This window comes from Danio rerio, chromosome 12, assembly GCF_052040795.2.
Source record: "Danio rerio strain M-AB ecotype USA chromosome 12, GRCz13ab, whole genome shotgun sequence".
Classification (NCBI taxonomy): Eukaryota; Metazoa; Chordata; class Actinopteri; order Cypriniformes; family Danionidae; genus Danio; species Danio rerio.
This window is the reverse complement of record NC_141032.1, coordinates 42,986,210-43,009,759: the sequence shown is the minus strand read 5'-3', so window position 1 is coordinate 43,009,759 and position 23,550 is coordinate 42,986,210. Positions and strand designations below refer to the sequence as shown.

General features: G+C 32.9%; 1 protein-coding gene across 2 annotated transcripts in view; it reads right to left on the bottom strand.

The window, feature by feature from the left end:
* The window catches only part of cdh12b (cadherin 12b), a 320,630-nt gene that overhangs the window by 22,861 nt on the left and 274,219 nt on the right, over window positions 1-23,550 (bottom strand). For both annotated transcript variants that reach the window (XM_087276886.1, XM_087276887.1), the window contains 3 exons: window positions 19,156-19,292; window positions 5,041-5,162; window positions 46-163 (listed from right to left, as the gene is read on the bottom strand). In XM_087276886.1, the coding sequence (XP_087133012.1) occupies window positions 46-163; window positions 5,041-5,162; window positions 19,156-19,292 (377 nt within the window). The remainder of the gene's footprint in view (window positions 1-45; window positions 164-5,040; window positions 5,163-19,155; window positions 19,293-23,550) is intronic.

The window sequence follows — 23,550 nt, the reverse complement described above, 5'->3', positions numbered from 1 at the left end:
TGAAACGTGTGTATATACAGGTAATATAAGTACAGTCTAACTCACTGCCGAAGTCTCTGATGGTGAAGTTTTTGGTCTTCACTCCTTCTTGAGGGGATCTGAAGGAAAATCTTTGTCCAGCTTGGGGAAGATCCTCATCCTTTGCACTGATGATCTGAATCACCTGAGGTGAGACAAATGTAATCCAAATATTATCAATCAGAGTTTAATAATAGCTCATAAATTGTCTCTGATAGCACATTTAAACACTGCTGGACTCCCAGAATGGGGCTAAAAAATCCAATGCTTTATGATTGTTTAATTATTTAACAGAGAATATTAAAGCATTTCTTTATGATTCATGAAGGTTTAGTTTACACAAGCATACACGCTCTTTTAAAAAATATTATCAGTGTTATTATGCTATGGTATCATTATCATTTCAATGAAACTGAAATGCACATCTTCAGCACTTTATGGGCAAACAGTTAACGGTTAAATCATCGAAATGCTGCTAAGACAAAGAATATTCAGTAAAACTGAAGGGGGTGCTAATGAGACTGTCATAAAACCTTCAGAATCAATGTGAATGAGATTTTATCATGCGTATGACAACAGTTAGTAAGTGTCATTTGCTCAGTTATGTCGATTTAAATGCAAAGATGGCATTGTTTGTTCTGACATAACTTGAAATAAACAAATACATCACAACCAGTCTTAATCTTTGTCATGCCAACTTGACAGCACCAAGACACCAAAACTTGTCATAAATCCGCCATAAACATAATTGTCATGGGTTTATTGTAATTGTGTAATGAATCACTTTTTCAGTGGAACACACAGTATTTGTTTTTTAAATGTATCATTAATTTTGTGATTACAATTTCATAACATTTTAATACAAATTCATCTTGTATCACTGTAGTTGAGGCATGATTTATTTATTTTATTTTATTTATTTTAGTTTTTTTTTTTTTTTTTTTTTTTTACAAATGACGCGGTTATACAATTCATGACGTATTTAAAATGGCTTCATGATAATCATGTTTATGACAGATTTATGACAAGTTTTGTTGACTTGGTAGTGCCAAGTTGTCATGACGAATACAAAAACAGATTGTGATGTATTTGTTGTGATCTATTTGAAACAAACTGTGTCAAACTCTGTGATTCCCTCCTCTAACCAGCAAAGGATGCCCTCACCTGATTATTGACTGTTTCATTCAATCACTACATTTCCCAGCAATCCCGTACCTGCACTGATTACCAGTCCATCTGAGAACATTCTACCATTTATTAAAGCCAGTCATGTCGAAAGTTTAGTTCTGACCCCAATTACACACACCTGGGCTAGCTAATCAAGCTCTTACTAGGCTTTCTAGAAACATCCTTGCAGGTGTGTTGAGTCAAGTTAGAGCTAAAATATGCAGGACACCGGCCCTCCAGGACCGAGTTTGGACAACCCTGATTTAAGCAGACTGTTTTTACTCACACACTGCAAAGTCTTGTTCTCCTATTGTTGACAATTCTGAGCATTTATATCTGTTTTTGTCTTCCTGTTGTGACTCTGCCTTCCTATTATTTGTGTTTGTGTGCTTCTTGCCTTTTAAACTGTTTTGTTTGAGTTTTCGGACATTAATTGTTTGCTGCCAACCCTGGCTATTAGCCTGGTGTTTGACTACAATCTTGCTTATCCTGCTTCATTCAGCACTACATCCCTTGACCACTGCCTGTTATGCCCCATTCACATGGGGCTTCAGCGTCAACGCTTGACAGAGGGCATGTCTGAAGTTGGGGCTGACGCGATCGTTATAGCAGCGTCAGCTAATAAAATTAGTCATCAAACGGCTACAGTCTGAGCTGGTGTATTTGCATACAGCGATCTGATTGGCTGATGCTTCTGCCGGCGCATGAAAAGATGAGCAAGTCCCAACTTCTACAGCGAGCAACGCCTCTGAAGCGGTGCCAACAGATCCACAATGCAGTTCGACAATGCCTGACGTCACCCATTCAAAGTGAATGGGAAGCATTGAAGCTGACGCCCCGTGTGAATGGCTTACTACAAGCTTAATAAAACCTGCAAGATGGATCCAGATCCTTGTGACGAGGCACTACACAATATCTTAACTGAGCACTTAATGACAGTTGTCATGAGAATGCATTAACTCTCATGACATGTGTCATGTCATAATTATAAAGGTTTCATGACAGTCTTATGAACTCCACTTTCAAGAAAAGTGTTACTGAATATTCAGTAGAGACACATTAGCAAAACTTTATGATTTAAAAGAAAGGCAACTCACTTTTCTGTGCTTTACATTTATGAAACAATTAATCTGCAGCACATTATAAAAGCCAGACACAAGTGCATGGCCGTCTGCGCTTAATAATAATCTTTAAACAAGTGTCCCTGTGGTTTTTCTGCTCTATTCTGCATCTAAAACCGACGAGTTTTCTTTTGCATCCAGCGATCATGATACACTGTGCACTAACATTAAAAGCAGAAGGATGCTGCGTGGCAAATGGATGTCTGTATTGCCCATCTCCCGCTGGCATCACCTGTTGTAGGGCTGTCATATTCACCACAGGTGCATGCTGGGTAGGACGATTAGCACATCGCTAATGCATCACTTACACACCAGGCTCTTTCTGCCCAACGTATCAATCAAAGCCAGAAATGCCAGACTTATTCAAACCAAGAGAAAGTGGGTTTTTAATATAACACAGCTTTTTCCCCTTCTTTTCCTTTTTTTCCTGGCAAGTGAAACAGGACAGTGAAATTCATTCAATCGTTCATTCATTTTCCTTCAGCTTAGTACCTTTATTTATGAGGGGTCGCCACAACGGAATGAACCGCCAACTTATCCAGCATATGTTTTACACAGCAGACACACTTCCAGCTGCAACCCAGTACTGGGAAACACCCATACAACCTCTCATTCACACACATGCACTAGGCCAATTTAGTATATTCAATTCACCTGTACTGCATGTCTTTGGATTGTGGGGGAAACAGGACCACCCACAGGAAACCCACGCCAACACATAGAGAACATGCATGGAAAAAGTTACGATATAAATAAAATAACATAAAATGAACCTCACAATTGTATGAAGAAAACATACAATTAATGCAATAGAAAAATTAGGAAAATATGAAGGACGAAAATTATATAGAATAAAAAAGAAGAAAAAAAAAAACTCTAGCAACGACCTAGAAAATAAAACTTAATAAAATAACAAAAAAAAACTGCACATCAAAATGCTGGAAATAAACAACTAGCACCAAGTTAAAAATAAAATAAAATGAAATAAACCTTACATTTGTTTCCAGAAAACATACAATTAAATAAAATAAACAAACTGAACTGCACAACAACACTCTGAGAACAAACAACTAGTGCTAAGTAAAAAAAAAAAAAAAAACAGATACAGTTGAAGTCAGAATTATTAGCCCCCCTTAGATTTTTTTCCCTTTTTAATTATTTCCCAAATGATGTTCAACAGAGCAAGGACATTTTTACAGTATGTCTGATAATATTTTTTCTCCTGGAGAAAGTCTTATTTGTTTGATTTCAGCTAGAATAAAAGCAGTTATTTAAAAAAAAACCTTTTAAGGTCAAAATTATTAGCCCCTTTAAGCTATATTTTTTTTCGACTGTCTTCAGAAACATCCATCTTTATACAATAACTTGCCTAATTACATTAACCTGCCATGTTAAATATCTAGTAAAATATTATTTACTGTCATCATGGCAAAGATTAAATAAATCATTTATTAGAGATGAGTCATATATTTATATAAATATTTTTTTTTCAACTTGGCACTATTTATTTGTTTTCAGGCTATTGTTGTACAGTTCAGTTTTTTGTTTTGTTGAGTTTTATTTTCTAGGTTGTTGCAAGTGTTTTTAAACAAACAAACAAACAAACAAACAAACAAACCAATAAAACCAATACAAATAAGTCTTGCATTTGTTTTTAGAAAACGTACAGTTAAATAATTTTAATAGAATTAGTGCCTCCAAAAAAAAAAAAAAATTAAATAAAAACCAAAAATAATACATAAATATTACAAAAATAAAATACAATATGTTAAAACTATAACCTTCCCAGAAAATAAAAATAAACAAATGGAAAAAAAACAAACCAATTAATTAATTACAATAAAATAAAATATTTTTATAGAACAAATGCCCTTCAAGACAACCAGGGCCATGAACAAAAATAAATACAGTAAGATAAAATTATAAAAACCCGCCTAGAAAATAAAACTAAATTAAACAAAACAAAAGAACAACATCATTAAAATAAACAACTAGCACCAAATAAAAAAAAAAAATAAATCATACAATTAAAATTATTTTAATAGAAGAAGCGAACCAGGAAAATAAAACACACACACACAAAAAATAAAAAAATAAAAAAATAAAAACTAGCAACCACCTAGAAAATAAAACTAAATAAAATAGCAAAACAAAACTACACAAAAATCCTGGAAACAAACAACTAGTTCTAAGTTAAAAAAAAAATAATAAAAATAAATAAAATAATATATTGATATATTTAAAATAATAATAATAAGCCTCACATATTTTTCATACAATTAACTTATTTTTAATAGAACTAATTTACCAGGAATCACCAAGGAACCACTTAGAAAAGAAAACTAAACAAAACAAAACCGCATCACAACACCTTAGAAACAAACAACTAGTCTTACTTTTGTTTTCGGATAATATGCAAATGAACAATTTATAAACAAATATGAGAGAAAGCATTGAATTATATTGTATAAAACAACAAATAGCTTGTTTTTAGAATGGTTTACTAGTTGGATTGAGTTTAAGTGGGTACAGTAGGCCAGGAAATGCAGACTGCAAACACACACACACACACACACGCACCCTAGAACAGGCGTTTACTGCATTTTCTGGATTTAATGAGAGTGTCAGAGTCTGCAGTCTGTCATACATCATCTTAAATGGCTCATTAGAGCAGAATTGGTTTTGGACATGCAAACATACACACGTGCACACACAAGCATTTATATTCACTCACCTGGCCGATTTTAGCAGTCTCGCACACGAAGGTCTCATACGGCATAGCCAGCTCTGGAGGAAACTCATTAATGTCCAGCACATGAACTGAGACGGCCACTCGACTGGTCAGCACCGGGTTATCTAGATAAACCACACAAACAGCAGCCATTACACACACTACACTGTAAAAAAAATAAATAAATGTAAACCAATTACTTCAGCATGTTATAAATACATGAATTATTTTGTTGTCAGTATTAAATAAGTAGGAAAAGACACAGAGTATAGATTGTATTATAAAGAAAGAACATTATGTTTTTTTTTTTTTGTTTTTTGTTTTTTTAATGTAGAAACACTGAAGCAACATCTCATGACATCAGCCAGGAAATTAAACCGTGGCCACAAATGGGTCTTCCAAACAGACCATGACCCTAAGCATTATGCCAAATTAGTTAAAATGTGCTTTAAGGACAACAGAGTGAATGTTTTGGAGTGGCCATCACAAAGCCCTGATCTCAATCCTATAGAAAATTTGTGGGCAGAGTTGAAAAAACTTTTGCGAGCAAGACAGCCGACAAATCTGACTCAGTTACACCAATTCTGTCAGGAGGAAACTAGTCCTTCAAACTATTGTGAGAAGCTTGTGGAAGGATACCCAAAACATTTGACCAAAGTTTAAAAACTTTTTTACAGTTTAAAAGCAAAGCTAAAAAAATGCCAAGGAAATTTATGTAAACTATTGAAATTTATAAAAAATTATCAAAAAAAAAAAAAAAAATTATCATTATTCTGGCATTTAGCAAAAGTAAATCATTTAGGTAATCCTAACAGACCTAAAATAGTAAACATTTAGTATGATTTACCATCAGACATTTTTTGTTATGGTTATGTTCCTTTCTTTAGAATGTATGTAAACTTCTGGTTTCAATTGTAGGTTTTGTGTAGTCTAAAAATTAATATGTATATATATGTTTTTTTTTTTTTTTTTTTTTTTTTGCAATTGACTAAGTCTTTAATACTAAAAAGCTCCTGCTCTAGTTATTTCCATAAATCATGTTTTTTTTTTTTTTTTTTTTTTTTGCATTCTTCAATGCATAGTTAAAATAAATAACAACAACAACATGGCGTATCAGTGGTTAGCACTTTCACCTCACAACAAGAATATTGCTGGTTCGAGTCCCGGCTGGGTAAGTTGGCATTTCTGTGTGAAGTTTGCATGTTCTCCCCTTGTTGTCGTGTTTTTTTTTTTTGGGGTGCTCCGGTTCAACCCGATCAACGAAAGGTAACTTGCTTCTTTGTGGATGTTTATAAATAATCAATCAATAAGAAATAAGGTTAGCTAAGGCAAAAACAGAGAGTCTTCCAATAAGCAACAGCAAAGTACAACTTCAGAGATGTTTGCTAAAATAAGTTAATATCTTTTAAGTTCTTTTTTTTTAACACACTGCATTTTAGCAGTAAGAAGCTACAATACAGATTATTGAGCTGAAGCTTGACTACAAAATTAAATCGCAAATCAAATCAAAATTGCAATATCTGTCAAAAAAAACAAGATTAGATATTTTGCCCAAATCGCACAGCCCTAGAGTATGTGTGTAAATGAGTGTGTATGGGTTTCCCAATACTAGGTTGCAGCTGGAAGGGCATCCGCTGTGTAAATCATTTGCAGTATAAGTCGTCGGTTCATTCCGCTGTGGCGACCCCTGATGAATAAAGGGACTAAGCCAAAGGAAAATGAATAAATGACATTAAAATGCATTGTATTTCCTAAAGATGACGTGGTTCTCAACCTTATTGTCATCAGAGCCCTCTATAAGGAAACATTCCAGTCCTCCACACACAACCCTTTTTAAACTTCAGCAAAGCATAAAAGTGATTCAGAGCCATTTCTGCCATTGAAGTAAATTCCCATTGATAGCAAAACACAGGAGAGTGAAGTAAGATCTAAAAAGCTTCTCCACTTCAGCATTTGACAGGGGTGTCTCTGAATAACACCTATAAAGAGAGCTGTTGTAGAGCACTTAAAGCACTTCTTCTATGATTCCTAGTCAATGATACACTTTCAATGCTGCTGAGAGTGATTTTGCAGAGTGTACTGCCACCATGTGGTTTTACACCGAACACTAAATAACATTCACAACTCTTCATATCTATACAGCATACACTAAGAGAAGCTATTTTCATTAATTCATCATTCATTTTCTTTTCAGCTTAGTCCCTTTATCAATCAGGGGTCGCCACAGCGGAATGAAGCGCCAACTTATCCAGCATATGTTTTACGCAGTGGATGCCATTCCAGCTGCAACCCATCAATGGGAAACATCCTTACACACTCATTACACACATGCACTAGGGTCAATTTTAGCACACCCAATTCACCTATAGCACATCATGTATTTGGACTTGTGGGCAGGGACGGATTAACCAATGGGCATTATGGGCACAAGCCCAGGGGCCCATGCGCACTTGGGGGGAAAATGTAGATTTTGGAATGTCTATTTAGGCTTGGTGCAAATAGCACACCTCGTTGAAATAAACTAGTTAAGTGATTCATGACTATCACCATCTGATTGACAGAGACAACATAAGTAAAGAGCACAACAAACAGCAGTGTGAGTGGCGTAGCTCATAAAGCGCATGGCGATCGATCATGAACCCGGTTCGTAATCCAGCATCTGATGAACACGTTTTTCTTTTTTTTCCTTATTACATATCAGATTTTGCCTACTCTTCATCACGAGGAAGACAAGTAGGAATCATTAATAAGTGTGTGTAATATGGAGGACCCAGATTCATGGAACTGGATTAGAGAGGTGTTATATCCAAAACGTATGCATTTTTAATTTATAGAAGTTATACATCAAAAATACCCTTAAATATACATTTTTAGCACTGCTGGAGTGAACTGGAACAAGTATATTAAAAACCATTAATTTTCAGTAGTATACTAGTACTGTTGTATTAGTATTACTAATACTAGTTGTATTAGTATTTTTTTTTTCAAAGTGTGCTTTAAATGCTTTAAAAATAAGTAAAATCTTTGTAGACAAGAAATAGATGTACTGTATATTATTGATTTAAAAAAAGTGGGCAATTAATTAAATAATTTTATTTAAAAAATATTATATTAACCTTATTTTTATATTCAACTATAGGGGTGCAGCCAGGTAGGGTGCCTACAAGACATAAGCCACGTTTCCACTGTTGCGTCTAAAGCGAGCGAGCCAGGGCGAGCCAAGGCCAGCCACATTTCCACTGTCACTTCCGGGGCCTGATCGCGCCAAAGCGGGCTTTCTCAGGGCCAGCGGCCAGCCTTTTTCGCCCCGCCAATTACCTTAGGCAAAAGAGGGCCAGCTGGTGCTTCAGGGCGGAGTGAAAGAAAAGGCGGACTTTGCCAGAGTCTGGTAAAGATGGCATGCCGTCATTACACTAGTTTTCCAATCACACACATGTACAGTACATGCACCAAACAATTAAATAAAAATGGGAAAAAACATGTAGCCTTATAGGCGGTGGGTCTTTTTGCTTAAAAATTAGCTTAAATTCTTTTTGCCCTGTTGTTTGCCTTTTAAATGTAACGTTGTTGCATAAAATAATAAAGTTTTAATTTATAAGCGACATTCTTTGCTGCGTCCTGCTTGATGTTTCAATCACGCATGATAATCTTTACACCATATCAAAGACACAGCAGACAGTAAAGGTTGTTGAAAGTTTTTGTCAAGTTGTGTTTGTGCGCAAAACGTGCGCGTTTAGATGCCTGTATGTGAATGTGTCACCGGGCAAAAGAGTGCTCCCTTCACAGCTCTGTTAAAGCCGTGAGCGGCTTTTTTTCTTTTTTTTATTTATTTTGGAGATAATAAACAATATAAATACAACAGAAAGACAAAAAAACTTTACAAACTATGTGTCCACATTTGTAGACTCAAAACAGTGTCATATCTTGGCCTCTGAATTCTTAATCCGGGCCTGCTTTTGGGGGAAACCAGAGGACCCGGAGGCAACCCACACCAACACGGGGAGAACATGCAAACTCTGCACAGAAATGCCAAATGGCCCAGCCGAGGCTCGAACCAGCAACCTTCTTAGTGTAAGACGATTGTGCTACCCACTGCGCCACCACGGCACCACTTTCATTCAATAATTTGGTAAAGAAAATGAAGGGTAGGAGTGTGTGTGTGTGTGTGTGTGTGTGTGTGTGTGTGTGTGTGTGTGTGTGTGTGTGTGTGTGTGTGCGTGCGTGCTTGTGTGTGTGTTGTGGTTCCTGCTGTGTGTGAATGAACTCTTCTAGAAGTGTGTGATGGGCTCAGCGTGTCGCAGCAGAAGTTGAGAAGGATCTGAACTCACTCCTGCAGGAGACTCAAATCAAGCCAAGACCTGAGGCTGACCTTCATACTCCTGATCTCAAGAGTGTGTGTGTGTATGTGTGCGTGCATGAGTTTGTTTCCGAGTCTGTGTAACAAAGAGACGAGGGAGAGAGTCCATGTTTTTTGTGTAAAAGTGTGTGTAAGAGAGAGAGACAGAGATAGAGAGTGTGTGTGTGTGTGTGTGTGTGTGTGTGTGTGGTGGGGGTGTGCCTGGGTTTGTGTCTGAGTATGTGTGAAAAAGAGAGAGAGACTGTGTGTTTGTATACAAATGTGTGTGTGTGATACAGAGAGAGTGTGTGTGTGCACAAGTGTGTGTGTGCATTTTTGTGTGTGTGTGTGTGTGTGTATATGTCTGGAGGAGTATGTGTGTGCGAGTATGTGTACGTCCATGCGTTTCTGTATGAATGATATTCATTTTTACAGTCATTCATTCATTTTCTTTTCGGCTTAGTCCCTTTATTAATCAGGAGTCGCCACAGTGGAATGAACCACCAACTTATCCAGCATATATTTTACACAGCGTATGGCCTTCCAGCTGCAACCCAACACTAGGAAACATCCATACACTTTTGCATTTACACACTTACAATACGGCCAATTTAGCTTATTCAACTCACTAATAGCAAATGTTTTTGCACCCAGAGGAAAGCCACGCTGTATTTTTTTGCTAGTCTCTCTCCCTCTCTCTCTCTCCGTGCTCGCTCGCTATCTACCTCTCTCCCGCTTCCACCCATGCAGTGGCTCCAATTGGCTACCGCTGCCCAGCTGTTTGCAGTGACCCCCCTGACATCACCCAAGGTCTCCAATCCAGCCGCTGACACCGTGGCATAAAAGTAGTGACAGGAGGGAGGCCCTGAATTTCTGTGCTGTGCTGTGTGTCAGTGAATTTGATATTTGTTTACTTTGTGTTACAATTTGGTACCTGTCCATTGTTATTTGTCTGTTCTCCATTTGTCTACCGTCAGTGTCATGCGCATCTGAGGTTGGAGATGTCGGACAGGTAAGAATGTCGCGCGACATACATTGTGCACACGTAGTTTGAATATCTCTGTTGTTAGACACACTAGGTAAGGGTCTCATCGTATATTAGAGTAGGTTAGGTAGTGCATAATAGATGCGAAGATTTCTTTTCAATAACAGCTGTATTTTTCTTTTGGATAGTTAGGGTACAGGTTGGGCCAATAGGTTGTTTTGTTTTATTTATTTCTATTGTTTGGACACTGCCCGCATCTCATTTCTCCAACTCTCCCATCTATCTGTTCAAACGTCTTGTGGCCAATTTGTTATCTGTAAATTTCAATGTATCTTTGTCAATATTTAATGTTCTTTCTATACACATATTTTTGCATTTATTATTATCACTATCTTTGTAAATAAACTCACTTTATTTCATTTAGTAATTCTTGGTATTTTGTCACTCACTTCAAAAACATTAAATGGGGGCTCATCCGGGATCTTAAAGATTCCCAAAATTGAAAGTGAAACTATTTGCATCCACATATATATCTTGAGTGTTGGGTAGTGTTTGTGTGGGAAGAACATGCAAACTCCACACAGAACTGCCAGCTGACCCAGATGGGGCTCAAACCAGTGAACTTGTTGTGAAGCAATCATGCTAGCCACTGCACCGCCGTGCTGTGAATTTTTCCCTTGTATTGGTAAAAAGAGCTGGTTAGAAAACAGCTTTTAAATCATACTAAATAAAGTATATCAAATGTAAGACTGCACAATATTTTCTGTGAGGGTTAGGAGACTATACTTACAAACAAAACAAATCAAAACAAAAGTGCAGACTAGAACAGACTAGAAACTGATGTTTAGTAAAATGAAGAGTATTGTAGAGTTGTTCTGAGTTCTGACACATCCTCATTCTGCAGGTCTGCCAGTGCTTCTGCTCCAAACCTCCTGCAGCAAATGAGTATGTGGCCACAGCTTGAGTTGAAAATGTTAGTGCTAACTATATGCTACAGGAAATGCAATTCACTTCTATTTCATAGATTATAAGATATATTTCATAATATAGAAATTAAAAAAATAAATAGACAAATGCACAAATAAATGTTTATTTAATTTATTACTTTATTTATTAAAATAAAATAAAATGACACCTGACAAACTAATGTTTATCTAATATTTATGTTAGAATGATGCACTGTAGTGTTTAACTAATATTTATTACATTATTTATTAAAATAAAATATAAAATAAAAAATAAAATAAAGCAAAGCAAAATAAAATAAAATGAAATGAATAGAAAATTATAAAAACATAAAATAAAATAAGATACACCTGACAAACTAATGTTTATCTAATATTTATGTTACATTATAAGGTTTAACTATTATTGATTACTTTATTTATTAAAATAAAAATAATTAATTGCTAGCGTTAATCTGAGCTCTGACACATCATTTTCTGCAGGTCTGCCTGCGCTTCTGCCACAAAAAATAAAATTAATAATAATAATAATAATAATAATAATTAAAAAAATTATGAAATAAAGTAAAATAAAATAAGAAATAAAATAAAGTAAAAAATAAAATAAATAGATAAAATAAATAAATAAATAAAAATTAAATTAAATTAAATTAAATTAAATTAAATTAAATTAAATTAAATTAAATTAAATAAACCTGACAAACTAACCCTCAGGTTTTATTTCCTAAAAAGTTGATGAAAGTTGATGAAAGTTTCAAAACAATTGAAGAAATATTTTCTGCTGAAATTAACTCTACTGATTTTGTTTTGCATTAAATACATAAAGAGATAAATATAAAAATTTATGAAACAAAGTGCATTTATGGTAATATTAGTCAATTGCAATTTCACCAAAAATGCATTATTACATGACTCACATCTTTATGATAAATGTTTTTTTAAATGCGCATCAAGTAGATGAAAGTGAAGTTGAAATTTAAACCAAAATACATAAAAAATAACGAAATAAGATTGAATTATTGATGCATATAGCTGATATGACTGTTAATATTATTCATGCAAATATACTTTTTTTGCATTATGCTGGCAATTAGATTTATACCATTTTACAACTCACTTCAACTTCAATGTTGACTTAAATGACAGATTTGACCACCAGATGGCGGTGTTTAATAACAGAGAAATTGTCAATTCCCCGTATGACAAAATGACAGTGCTTTGAGAGAGTATTTGCTCTGTTAATTGTGTATCTTTGGGACATTGAATAGACATCTGCTGTACAGACACTAGTCTATAAATGTAGATTTCACCACATATTTTAAATATGGCCCTGTTTAGAATATTAATTAATCTTTCTGTTAGGAAAAACAAGCTTATTTCTTTATCTAGCAACTTTATTCTAGTCTCTGATGTTAACTAAGAGCAGAATTGTTTATTATGAGCAACAAGCGTGGCGTATTTGGAAACTGCTGACTCCAGCCTGCCTCAGCACTTTCATATTTAGTACAATGAGATCCAGAAGCATCTAAACAGCTGGATCTCCACCTGGTGTGACATTAAGAGTGGTGAAAGCACAGAAGAAGAAAACAGAAGAAGCTGTGATTTATGCTGTAGTGTGATGATGATGATGGTGGTGTTGAACAGGTGTTTCTCCACACCTCATAATCACAGCTTCTGACTGATAGAAGCGCTGTCATGCGTGCTTTAAAAGACTTGGTGTAATATTATACATCATGCGCTGGCGATAGCAGCATTTATAAGGTGTAGGACAAGCAAAATAATGACTTGTAAAATGCTTTGCAGTCATATAATTAACACAGCCGAATGGGTAAAGTGGATGAAGTTTTGAGTATAGCATCTGTTTTGCTGCTGCTGTATGTTTTGTTAAAAATTATTTTAGCAAATATTTTGTAATAATATTTAACAACAACAACAACAACAACAACAACAATTATTATTATTATTATTATTATTATTATTATTATTATTATTATTATTATTATTATTATTATTGTTATTATTATTATTATTATTATTATTATTATTATTATTATTATTATTATTATTATTAATAATATAATAATATTATTATTATCATTATCATTATACTTATTATTATTATTATTATTATTATTATTATTGTCATCATTATTATTATTATAATTATTGTCATTATTATTATTATTATTATTATTATTATCATCGTCATAAACATCAATAATAATAACAACAATAATAATAATAATAATAATAATAATAATAATAATAATAATAATAATAATAATAATAATAATAATAATAATAAAAATATGGTGGCGCAGTGGATAGCACAACTGCCTCAGAACAAGAAGGTTGCTGTTTCGAGTCCTGGCTGGATCAGTTGGCGTTTCCGTGTGGAGTTTGCAAGTTCTCCCCATGTTAGAATGGGTTTCCTCCTGGTGCACCGGTTTTCCCCACAGTCCAAAGATATGCGGTATAGGTGAATTAAATAAGCTAAATTGGCTGTAGTGTATGTGTGTGAATGGAAGTGTATGGGTGTTTCCAAGTGTTGGGCTGCAGCTGGAAGGGCAACCACGTTAAGTTGCAGGGATAAGTTGTCAGTTCATTTCGCTGTGACCCCAGATTAATAAAGGGACTAAGCAGAAAATAAAATGAATGAATGCATGATTTCAGTAAAATAACGTGACACTTGCTTATTGACGCTGAATATTCTAGTAATTTATAAATTACATTTGAAATCATATTTAGCAAGAAAACATTCATTTAAAATGTTAGAAATATTTAACAATATATTAGTTTTGCTGTACTTAAAAAAAGTAAACATTTTAAAAAACATTGCATTTTACAGTTCCAAATAGTATATGATTATATATATATATATATATATATATATATATATATATATATATATATATATATATATATATATATATATATATATATATATATATATATATATTCAGATTCACATATTACAACTTAATTCATACCTTTAAAACTATTAATAAATAAAATAAAATAGAATACAGTTTAATTAAATAAAACAAAATTCCTAAAATAACAAAAATAACTAAAATTAAATAAATGAAATTACATTAACTAAAATAAAATAAAATTAACAGAAATAACTTAAATAAATTTAATATAATTAACACAAATGAAAAAAATTAAATTACCTAAAATGAAATAAAACTGAATAAAATTAAATAAATTTAAATAAAATAAAATAAATATACATTTTTAAATTTCATACCTACATTCATACCAAATAACAGAAAAATAACATACAAAAGTTTACATTTCCATATTTAATTTAATTTAATTTAATTTAATGTAATTTAATTTAATTTAATTTAATTTAATTTTTTCCTTCAGCTTACAAATGTAAAAAATAAAAAATAAGTAAATAGATTTTTAAAGGTATGAAATTAATACTTAATAACAGAAAATATTTAATTAAATTAACTTAAACACGTAATGTAAAATTTTGTCTGCTGTGTTTTCTGTTATTATTATTATGTAAAAACAAACTCAGCTAAATAAATATCAATGTAAAAATCATCTTTTTTTTTTTTTCTTTCTACAACCTAGAAAGCCACGACTTACAAATGTAAGACTATATTCTTTTGTGATTCCTCTGAATCTGACAAACTCCATTAACAGAGCCAGTGGAACAGAATGTTAAAAACTGACACTGATAGTGAATACAGCATGAATAAAAATAGGTCTTCAAACACAGACGGGACAATTCCCAGCGCAGTCGAGGAGCGAAGTTTAACAGCCCAGACGTGTGCTAAGACTCTCCTAAATTAGCTTTAGAAATCACAATTAGCATATCAGCAGCTCAACCTTGAGAGACGGCCAGTAATAACCGTCCCGATGGCCGTAAAGGCTCAACTTTTAATGACCTCTCAATCCTCACTCCGTCTTAATGAATGTGAGTCTGTAATTTTGATTGAGCACCACATATTCTTCAAGATAATGGCTTTGGTGAGTCTCGGGCGACTTGATGACGATGGATTTGCTTATTTACGTGTTGATTCAATCCACAGATCTTTTCCTGACATAAACGCAATTACAGCGGTGACATCTTTGACGCTGGTGCTTGATCGCCTTTCAAATTACGTCCGAAAAAGAGTCGACGGGAAATGCAGTTTGCAACCTCTTTTGTTTCCGTAATCTGACGGCTTTACCAAGTGAAATAGACAATTAATGTTGAAAAATAAAACTGTGAAAACTGACTTGACAGACTTGGGAAAAAAGTGTGAGTTAAGTAGATAAAAGGAGATTAAATACACATATTTGAAGTCAAAATTTGCCCTCCGGTGATTTTTCTTTTCTTTTTTAAGTATCTCCCAAATTATGTTTAACAGAGCAAGGAATTCTCACAGTATTGCCTATAATATTTTTTCTTCTGGAGAAAACGTATTTGTTTTATTTCGGCTAGAATGAAAGCAGATCCTAATTTTTTAAAACCACCCCTAAAAAAACAATGCTAGTGACTCGTGACACTCAATATCCTCTGAGGTGGTAACAAATATATAGACCTTGTATACAATGGTGCATTCCTACCAATAGGTTTAAGTCTATTTATCGTTACATTTTTGAGAACGCCACTCGCAGACCATCCTCCATGTTTAGTTGTGGCCTGAATTTATTTGTAATATACGTGAGTGCCATAAAGGCGTCAGAAAGTTTAACCTGGTGCCATAGAATCAATTTACTGCATCAGACACTTTTGCTGTTTCTTTAATGTAATGTAATCACACCAGGGGTCGCACAATTTGAAAGGCTGATAGTTTTTTATTTATTAATTTTATGTAACTATTCTTTTTTTTTTTCTGTAGGTTATTTCTACCATTATTTATTATACTTTTGATATCACCAAGCAACCCCCCACCCCCATAACCCCCCTCATCCCCCCACCCCCCTCCTATTGTCCTGCAAACCCCACTTTGGGAACCACTGGTCGAACCATAAAACCATCGCTATACAATAACTTGCCTACTTACCCTAACTTAACCCAATTAAGTTTAGCCTTTAAATGTCACTTTAAGCTATATAGAACTGTCTTGAAAAATATAGTGAATTAATATTTACTGTCATCATGGCAAACATAAAAGAAATCAGTTATTAGAAATGGGTTTTTCAAACTATTATGTATAGAATATGTTGAAAAAGTCTTTCCATTAAACAGAAATTAGGGAAAATAACATGAAACAATAATGCAGGTATTATACACAGCTAATAATTCTAGAGGGCTAATAATTCTGACTTCAACTGTACATAAAAATATATTGTTCATGCTTGGGGACAGTACGTTCTTTGATATTTATCAAGTTGATAAAATAGTTTATATAAGACAAACATTTACAAACATTTCATTGTGAACTACTGTATACGCTGAATATAGTTATAGTTATATTTTATTTTACATAAAACTGACCCTAATATATAATATATATATATATATATATATATATATATATATATATATATATATATATATATATATATATATATATATATATATATATATATATATATATATATATAGTAATTTATATTTATTTAATTTTTTAAATTCTATTTTCATATTATATAAATAAATAAAAAAATAAAAAAATAAATAAATAAATAAATACATAAATAAATAAATAAATAAATAAATAAATAAATAAATAAAATACCCAGTTTTGAAAATGTATATTTGCATCCATTTCTTATCAGATATAATCAATATGTTTTGGTGCATTTAAAAACAATTGTAATAAGTGTTTTATCAAACAATTATATCCATTAAAATAAGAGTTTCACCACCTTTAGGAATTAAAAGATGCGTTTTATTGCAATTTATTTTTTAAATAAAGAAATATATAATATTTCAATAAATTTTCTAATTTAATTTAAAACAGTTTAACCAATTTTTTTTTTTACAATTTTTAATATTCCTCTTTATTTTTCCTGTTATTTATAAATATTATTTAATTTTTTCCTGACCATGTTAATTTGGATTTTGCACTGTGATAATAAGTTTCTTTTAGTTACACTGAAAAAAAATGATATGACAAAAAGTCATGAAAACTGTCATTTATTTTAATAACTTAATCATGTTTATTAATCATTTTTATGTCAAATTAATCTTTTTTTTAGTTATACAAAGTTTCAACTGTACATGTAAGTTGAGATGACATACAAAGTTAATTTGATTCAACAAAAAATACAAGACAGCTTTCTTTTACATTGCAGATTAGTTCCAGTTTTGTATGAACACTACTTAGACAACATTTTATGTATATTTTTAGATTAGTCTACATTTTATGTTTATGTATATTTTTAGATTACATTTTATGTATAATTGTGTGCATTGGAAATTCTTTCCTAAAACTCCACTTTTTGTATTAATAATATATGTTAGGCACCTGGAGTCTGAGAGTAATGTAATTTCGATTTTCTATATGTCCTTCATGTAGTTGAATTGACAATAAAGCTGACTTTGACATGCAAATGCACAAATAAATTACTGTAAAGCATCCTATAGATAATGCTAAGTGAAAAGAGAAATATGTGAGTGGAATAATCATTTATACTGAACCCTGCTCAGACAGTTTTGACTGTTATTTGACTTTAAAACTAGTTTCTGGCTTATCGCTTCTTTTCACAGAGACACGATGACAGACAGAGACTTATAAATGACCTCACCGATACTGAGGAACAATTAATTCAGCAGCGGTTTAAGAACGTGTGAATACATCAATTGTTAAATTTAGGAGGTCAAGGACAAAGGGAAAGACACTGTAGTAATGATACATATTCCAGTAGAGTCGTCATGTTTTATGAATCCTCGTAAAAAGCAGACTTAATGGAATTGGCTGCTGACTGCACCATGATGGCCACTGTAAATCAGTTAAAATAAAAATCCCAGCATTTAACGCTATTGGAATCGCTTCACATACACAAAATCTGTGTAGCTTTCTAACCCATCATTTAGTATATTTAGTTATTCACGTAAATGTGTGTGAATATATATTTATTCAGTTTTTTTATATTAAGTATTTTATATTTCAATATTATTATTATTAATTAATTCATTCATTTTTCTAATTTTACAGGTCAAGTTTTTAGTTAATATATTCTCAAAATCATTCCACATAAATCCATAGATTTAAAATAATTATAATAATCTAATAATAATAATAATAATAATAATAATAATAATAATAATAACAATAATAATAATAATAGCAATAATAATAATAAGAATAATAGTAATTATGATAATAATAATAATAATAATAATAATAATAATAATAATAATAATAATAATAATAATAATAATAATAATAATAATAATAATAATAATTAATAACTCTGCATAGAAATAGCAAAAATAGCAAAAATAAAAAATAAAAATAAATCAGGAGATTCTGTCTGGCCCGACTCATTCCAAAGTCCATTTAAGTCAAGTAATTTCATTTGGTGGCCATCTTTGAAAAGCCTTTCGGTGAGTATGCTCAGGCATTCTGTTAAAATGAGGAAAGATCAAATTCTCCAAAACTGTTTGCCAAGCTTACGATTCAATTGCATATTAGAAATCACCAATAGAGTTAAACAACAACTGTCCCTTTAGTTTTATTTCTAAATGTTCAAAACCCACAACATCTGCAGAAACTCAAGTCTAGCCCGAGCCCCACCAGCAGAGAATCTCCAATCTATTCCGATCAATTATTGACTCCTGTACTAGACGGCAGGGCTTCACTCGCCATATTGACCATTACACTTCTCCCCATACCAAACTATACAAGTATTCAATAGTCTTTGCTCATACTTACTAACTTTAGTGGCCACGACTGAAATGTTGTGCTGCGCTATACTCTCCCTGTCCAGAAGCTCATTGGTGGAGATGGTTCCTCTCACAGGATCGATGTCGAAGAAACTGTCCAGATCGCTCTTCCAGTCTATGGAGTACCTGAAGAACAGAGAATGGAAAATACTAAAGTATACAGCATAGGTTGAATCAGCATGTAGCCAATTTTAGTGGTTGAAAATACCTTTTTTACTTAATTTTTTGTCTTTTTACTGGACCAAATATATATATTAAAAAAAATAAAATCAAGAAGCATTTTCTAGACAATCCTTTTTTTAAGAAATAACATATCAAAATTTAAAAGTTTTTCCTTAAAACAATTAAAAATAATCTGCCAATGGGGTATTAATTATTAATATTATATCTAAAAGAAACACTTGATTATTTTGCTTGTTTTAAGGGAAAAATATCACTTATTAGTTGAGAAAAACAACACAATAATTTTTGATTGTCTAGAAAATGCTCCTTGATGTAAGAAGTTTTAGATACAGTATTTGGACCAGAAGCAAGACAAATATATAGGAATGTAAGGAAGGAAGAGTAAAAAAAAAAAAGTTTTTATTTGCAATGTTAAAATTAGTGTCTAGATTTACTGAAAGCATACAGTGAAAAATGAACAATGAAAAGAAGTGACCACAATGTACAATTAAGGTACGTTATGTTTTTATTTTAAGGTGCAACTCTTGCTATTGATTAACCATTAACTATAGAGACCCTATTATACATTAAATTAAATTTGCCTTTTTTATTTATTTATTTATTAGTGTTTTTTTTTATTTTATTTACTAATTCATTTATTTGTTGATGTTTTAAATGTTCACTGTAGCCAAAAGAACAAATAATAAAGATCCATTCTATAAAGATCTTTAATAAAAACAAAATATAAGTATTATGCTGTGAGTCAATCTATTTTTTTTTACTAATTTACTGTTTTAGTCAGTAATCACACATTTAATATGAAGATCAAACAAGTTAATATTTCTGTTTTCTTTTTAATGCCGTATTTACTGTTCTTTCAGGCAACTATTCGTTGCAGTTTTTACAAAAGCTTTTATTTATTTCCAATTGACAGATCATTAGGCTAATTTATCTCATACATTCCATCTCATAAACATTATGTCATAAATTATAAATATCCGCAATATTACTGTGCTTGATCAAAATTTTCTTTAGCATTTTTGATAAAAAAGCTTAAATCATGCAGATATATAAGGTAATTAAATATAAAATGACACTGAAAAACTTCCGTTACAAACTTTATCATTGCTGTTGTAATTATGCTACTTTTCCACTTAAGTTAAATTAACTTAAACCTACTTAAACCCTTTTTATGCTTCATTCCACTGCATCCAAAGGAACAATTACACTTCAACCGTTTTAGCTCAGCACAGAGTCAAAGTACAGCAGCTTATTAGAATAACTATATGATTGTACTACGAATGCATGTTATAGCATATATTGAGTGTTTGAAATAACTTGAACATACTAAACATAGCTTGAGGAATGGAAAGAAATTGGCAAGTTCCATAAGTCATGTGAATTAGTTTAATTATATATATATATATAATCTTTGCAAATGGTTGCTTGTATGGAATTAAAGGGATAGTTCACTCAAAAGTGAAAATCCTGTCATTAGTTTCTCAGCCTTTATTTGTTAGAGTTTGGTTTTTCTGTAAAACACAAACAGATATTTTGAAGTAAGCTGCAAAGCTTTAACCATTGACTTCCATATTATTTGATTTTCCAATACACTTAAAATATCTGTTAATTAACAGTTTCTGTATTTTGTGAATCACAGGTGTTTCCTTTTACTGTGAATTATGGATGGGAAATTGATCTCTGCTCTGTCGACTTTTGATGTGAAAAATTCAACTCCACAGTTTAACTAAGTTACTTTTATTGGCAATGTATTCATCCATCCATTCAATTTCCTTCATCGTAGTATCTTCATTTATCAGGGATCGCCACGGCGGAATGAACTGCCAACTTATCCAGCATATACCCCTTCAGCTGCAATCCAGTACTGGGAAACATCCATACACACTCATTCACACACAAACACTATGGTCAGTTCATCTGTACCCCATGTCTTTGTACTGTGGGGGAAACAGGAGCAGATAGAGGAAACCCACATGAACACGGGGAGAAATTGCAAACTCCACACAGAAATGCCATGAAATGATATAATGTATTATAAATAATATAGAGAGAAATAAGTCAGTAAAACAACAGAAAATTTACAGGGGTTTATAATAATGCTTTTGTATCTTATATAACACCAATCCAGAAAAAAATCCCTTTAAACAACTAAAAATGTCCATAAACACAACCCAGGTTAATTTTTTCATTCATTTTTGGAGAGCACCAAATACATCCAAGAAACTACATTTTTATATTATGATTCATGAATCCACCAGAGGCCTCTGTGTACACTTTTTGATATCTCAAATTTCCCTCATGTGTGCCATTTGCACCTGCTGTTTATGCATAAATCCACCAGAGGCTGCTGTCAATGGACTGACTGACCGACTGACTGACCCACCCTCCTCCAATCCTAAACACAACTGATTGTGTATTAAAAAGCACTGATTGACCAGTAGCCCTCCACTTCCCTAAACCCAACCGATAGTATTTTCAAATGCAATCCAGAAAAAGAAAACCCCTCGTGGCTTCCTGATTTTTACAACATATTCTGAATGTATCCCCTTTCTCTATCACCATCCTGCACTTTGTCGCCATTCTCCTAGAGGTGCCCTTAGGTCTTCCTCACGTTTTCTTGTTTACTTAATTTTAATTACTTATGACTTGTTCCAGTCTGTGTACTTAAGTTCTTACTTTTTCCCTGTCCGAATCTTCTCGGTTTTTGAGTCAGTACTCTGTGAACTTGCCTAGTGTTCCCTTGACCTCCTGATCCACATCTAGTAAGACTCTTTTGTTTTCCTCTGTTGCTTGCTGCCTTGTTGTTTGTTTGTTTGTTTGTTTGTTTTCTGCCATCGCAGAGTTTTCTTTATATGTTTATAATACTGTTAGAACCTTTTAAATACCTCATCTGAGAGAAACCTTTGTTGCCTGCTTTGCTACCTCATTCTGAGAATAATCGATTGCCTGTTTCCACTAAGTGGTACGGCACGGTACGGGTCATCTTTATGAGACTTACGTTTCCACTGTGAAAAGGGTACCAATGGTGGGCGAGGTGTACGACAGAAAGTTTCAGTCGATGTCATTCTAGCTTGAGTAAACGTCGGAGGAAAGCTGTACGGGTCGTTCACATATCATTTGAGAAGCACTTCTCACAAAACAGATGCTTTATACACATAAATACTTGTGTATAAATGTTCATTACTAACCTTTCTATGAACATGATTTGATTCAGTGATAGCCTATTGTAACGTCTGCTATTATATAAAATAAATAAATAAATGAACATTTATGAACACATACAGCTCCTCACAGTCTTCAAATTGTTACCACTTACAGAAAAACTACACACAGTAGACATTTAGTCCTTATTTGGCTTCAAAAACAACATGCAACATATAGTCCACGGTGAGAGCAAACCTCTCATCTGTGTCTGTAATCTTCAGCAGTACATGTAACCTCTGTTAGAAAGTAATTTCGTCTTTCCGAGTTCACGACAGTCCAAAAGGTGATGATAATAATTAAACAGGGCAGTTTAATTGGCGCGCATGTCATTACCATCAGCTCAAGAAGTTTGTTATTTCAAATATCGACACACACGCCTCGACACGTCGATGACCTTGTAAAACAAAAACAGGACGTGGCAGATTTTGTTCTTCTTAGATTTGTGGCTGTTCATCAAGTTAAAGACGAGGTTTGTTTGAGCTCAGGTCGACCATGTATTATATGTATATATTATTACTGTGTAATGTCTTGGCTGTGTATATAAAAATGTTGCTTCCTTTGTTTTTATTCTTCTTGCTTGTGTACGAGCTAGTGACATTTCTGCAAACCAGTGGCCTTCAGCTGCTCATCTAGCTCCACCTTTTGGTACCCTTCTGTCTAGCTAGATACTCTTTTAAAAGGGTACCCAAAAAGTGGTACGGTACGGTTTGCTTTTTGGTAAATTTCGACAGTGGAAATGACCATAAATGAATAGCAAACCGTACCGTAACATACCATACCACTCAGTGAACATGGGCTCCCCATTCACTCCCCAGTCTCCACACCAGAGACCCAGGTTCAATACAGTTCATAACCGAGTCAGACATGGACCCAGAAACACTCATCGCCAAATGTCTATTGGCAGTGATTGCAACATAACATAAAAAATAAAAACTCATAAAACCTACATAATTCAAGATCTTTAGAAATCTATACAGGGCTACATTTTCAGAATGAG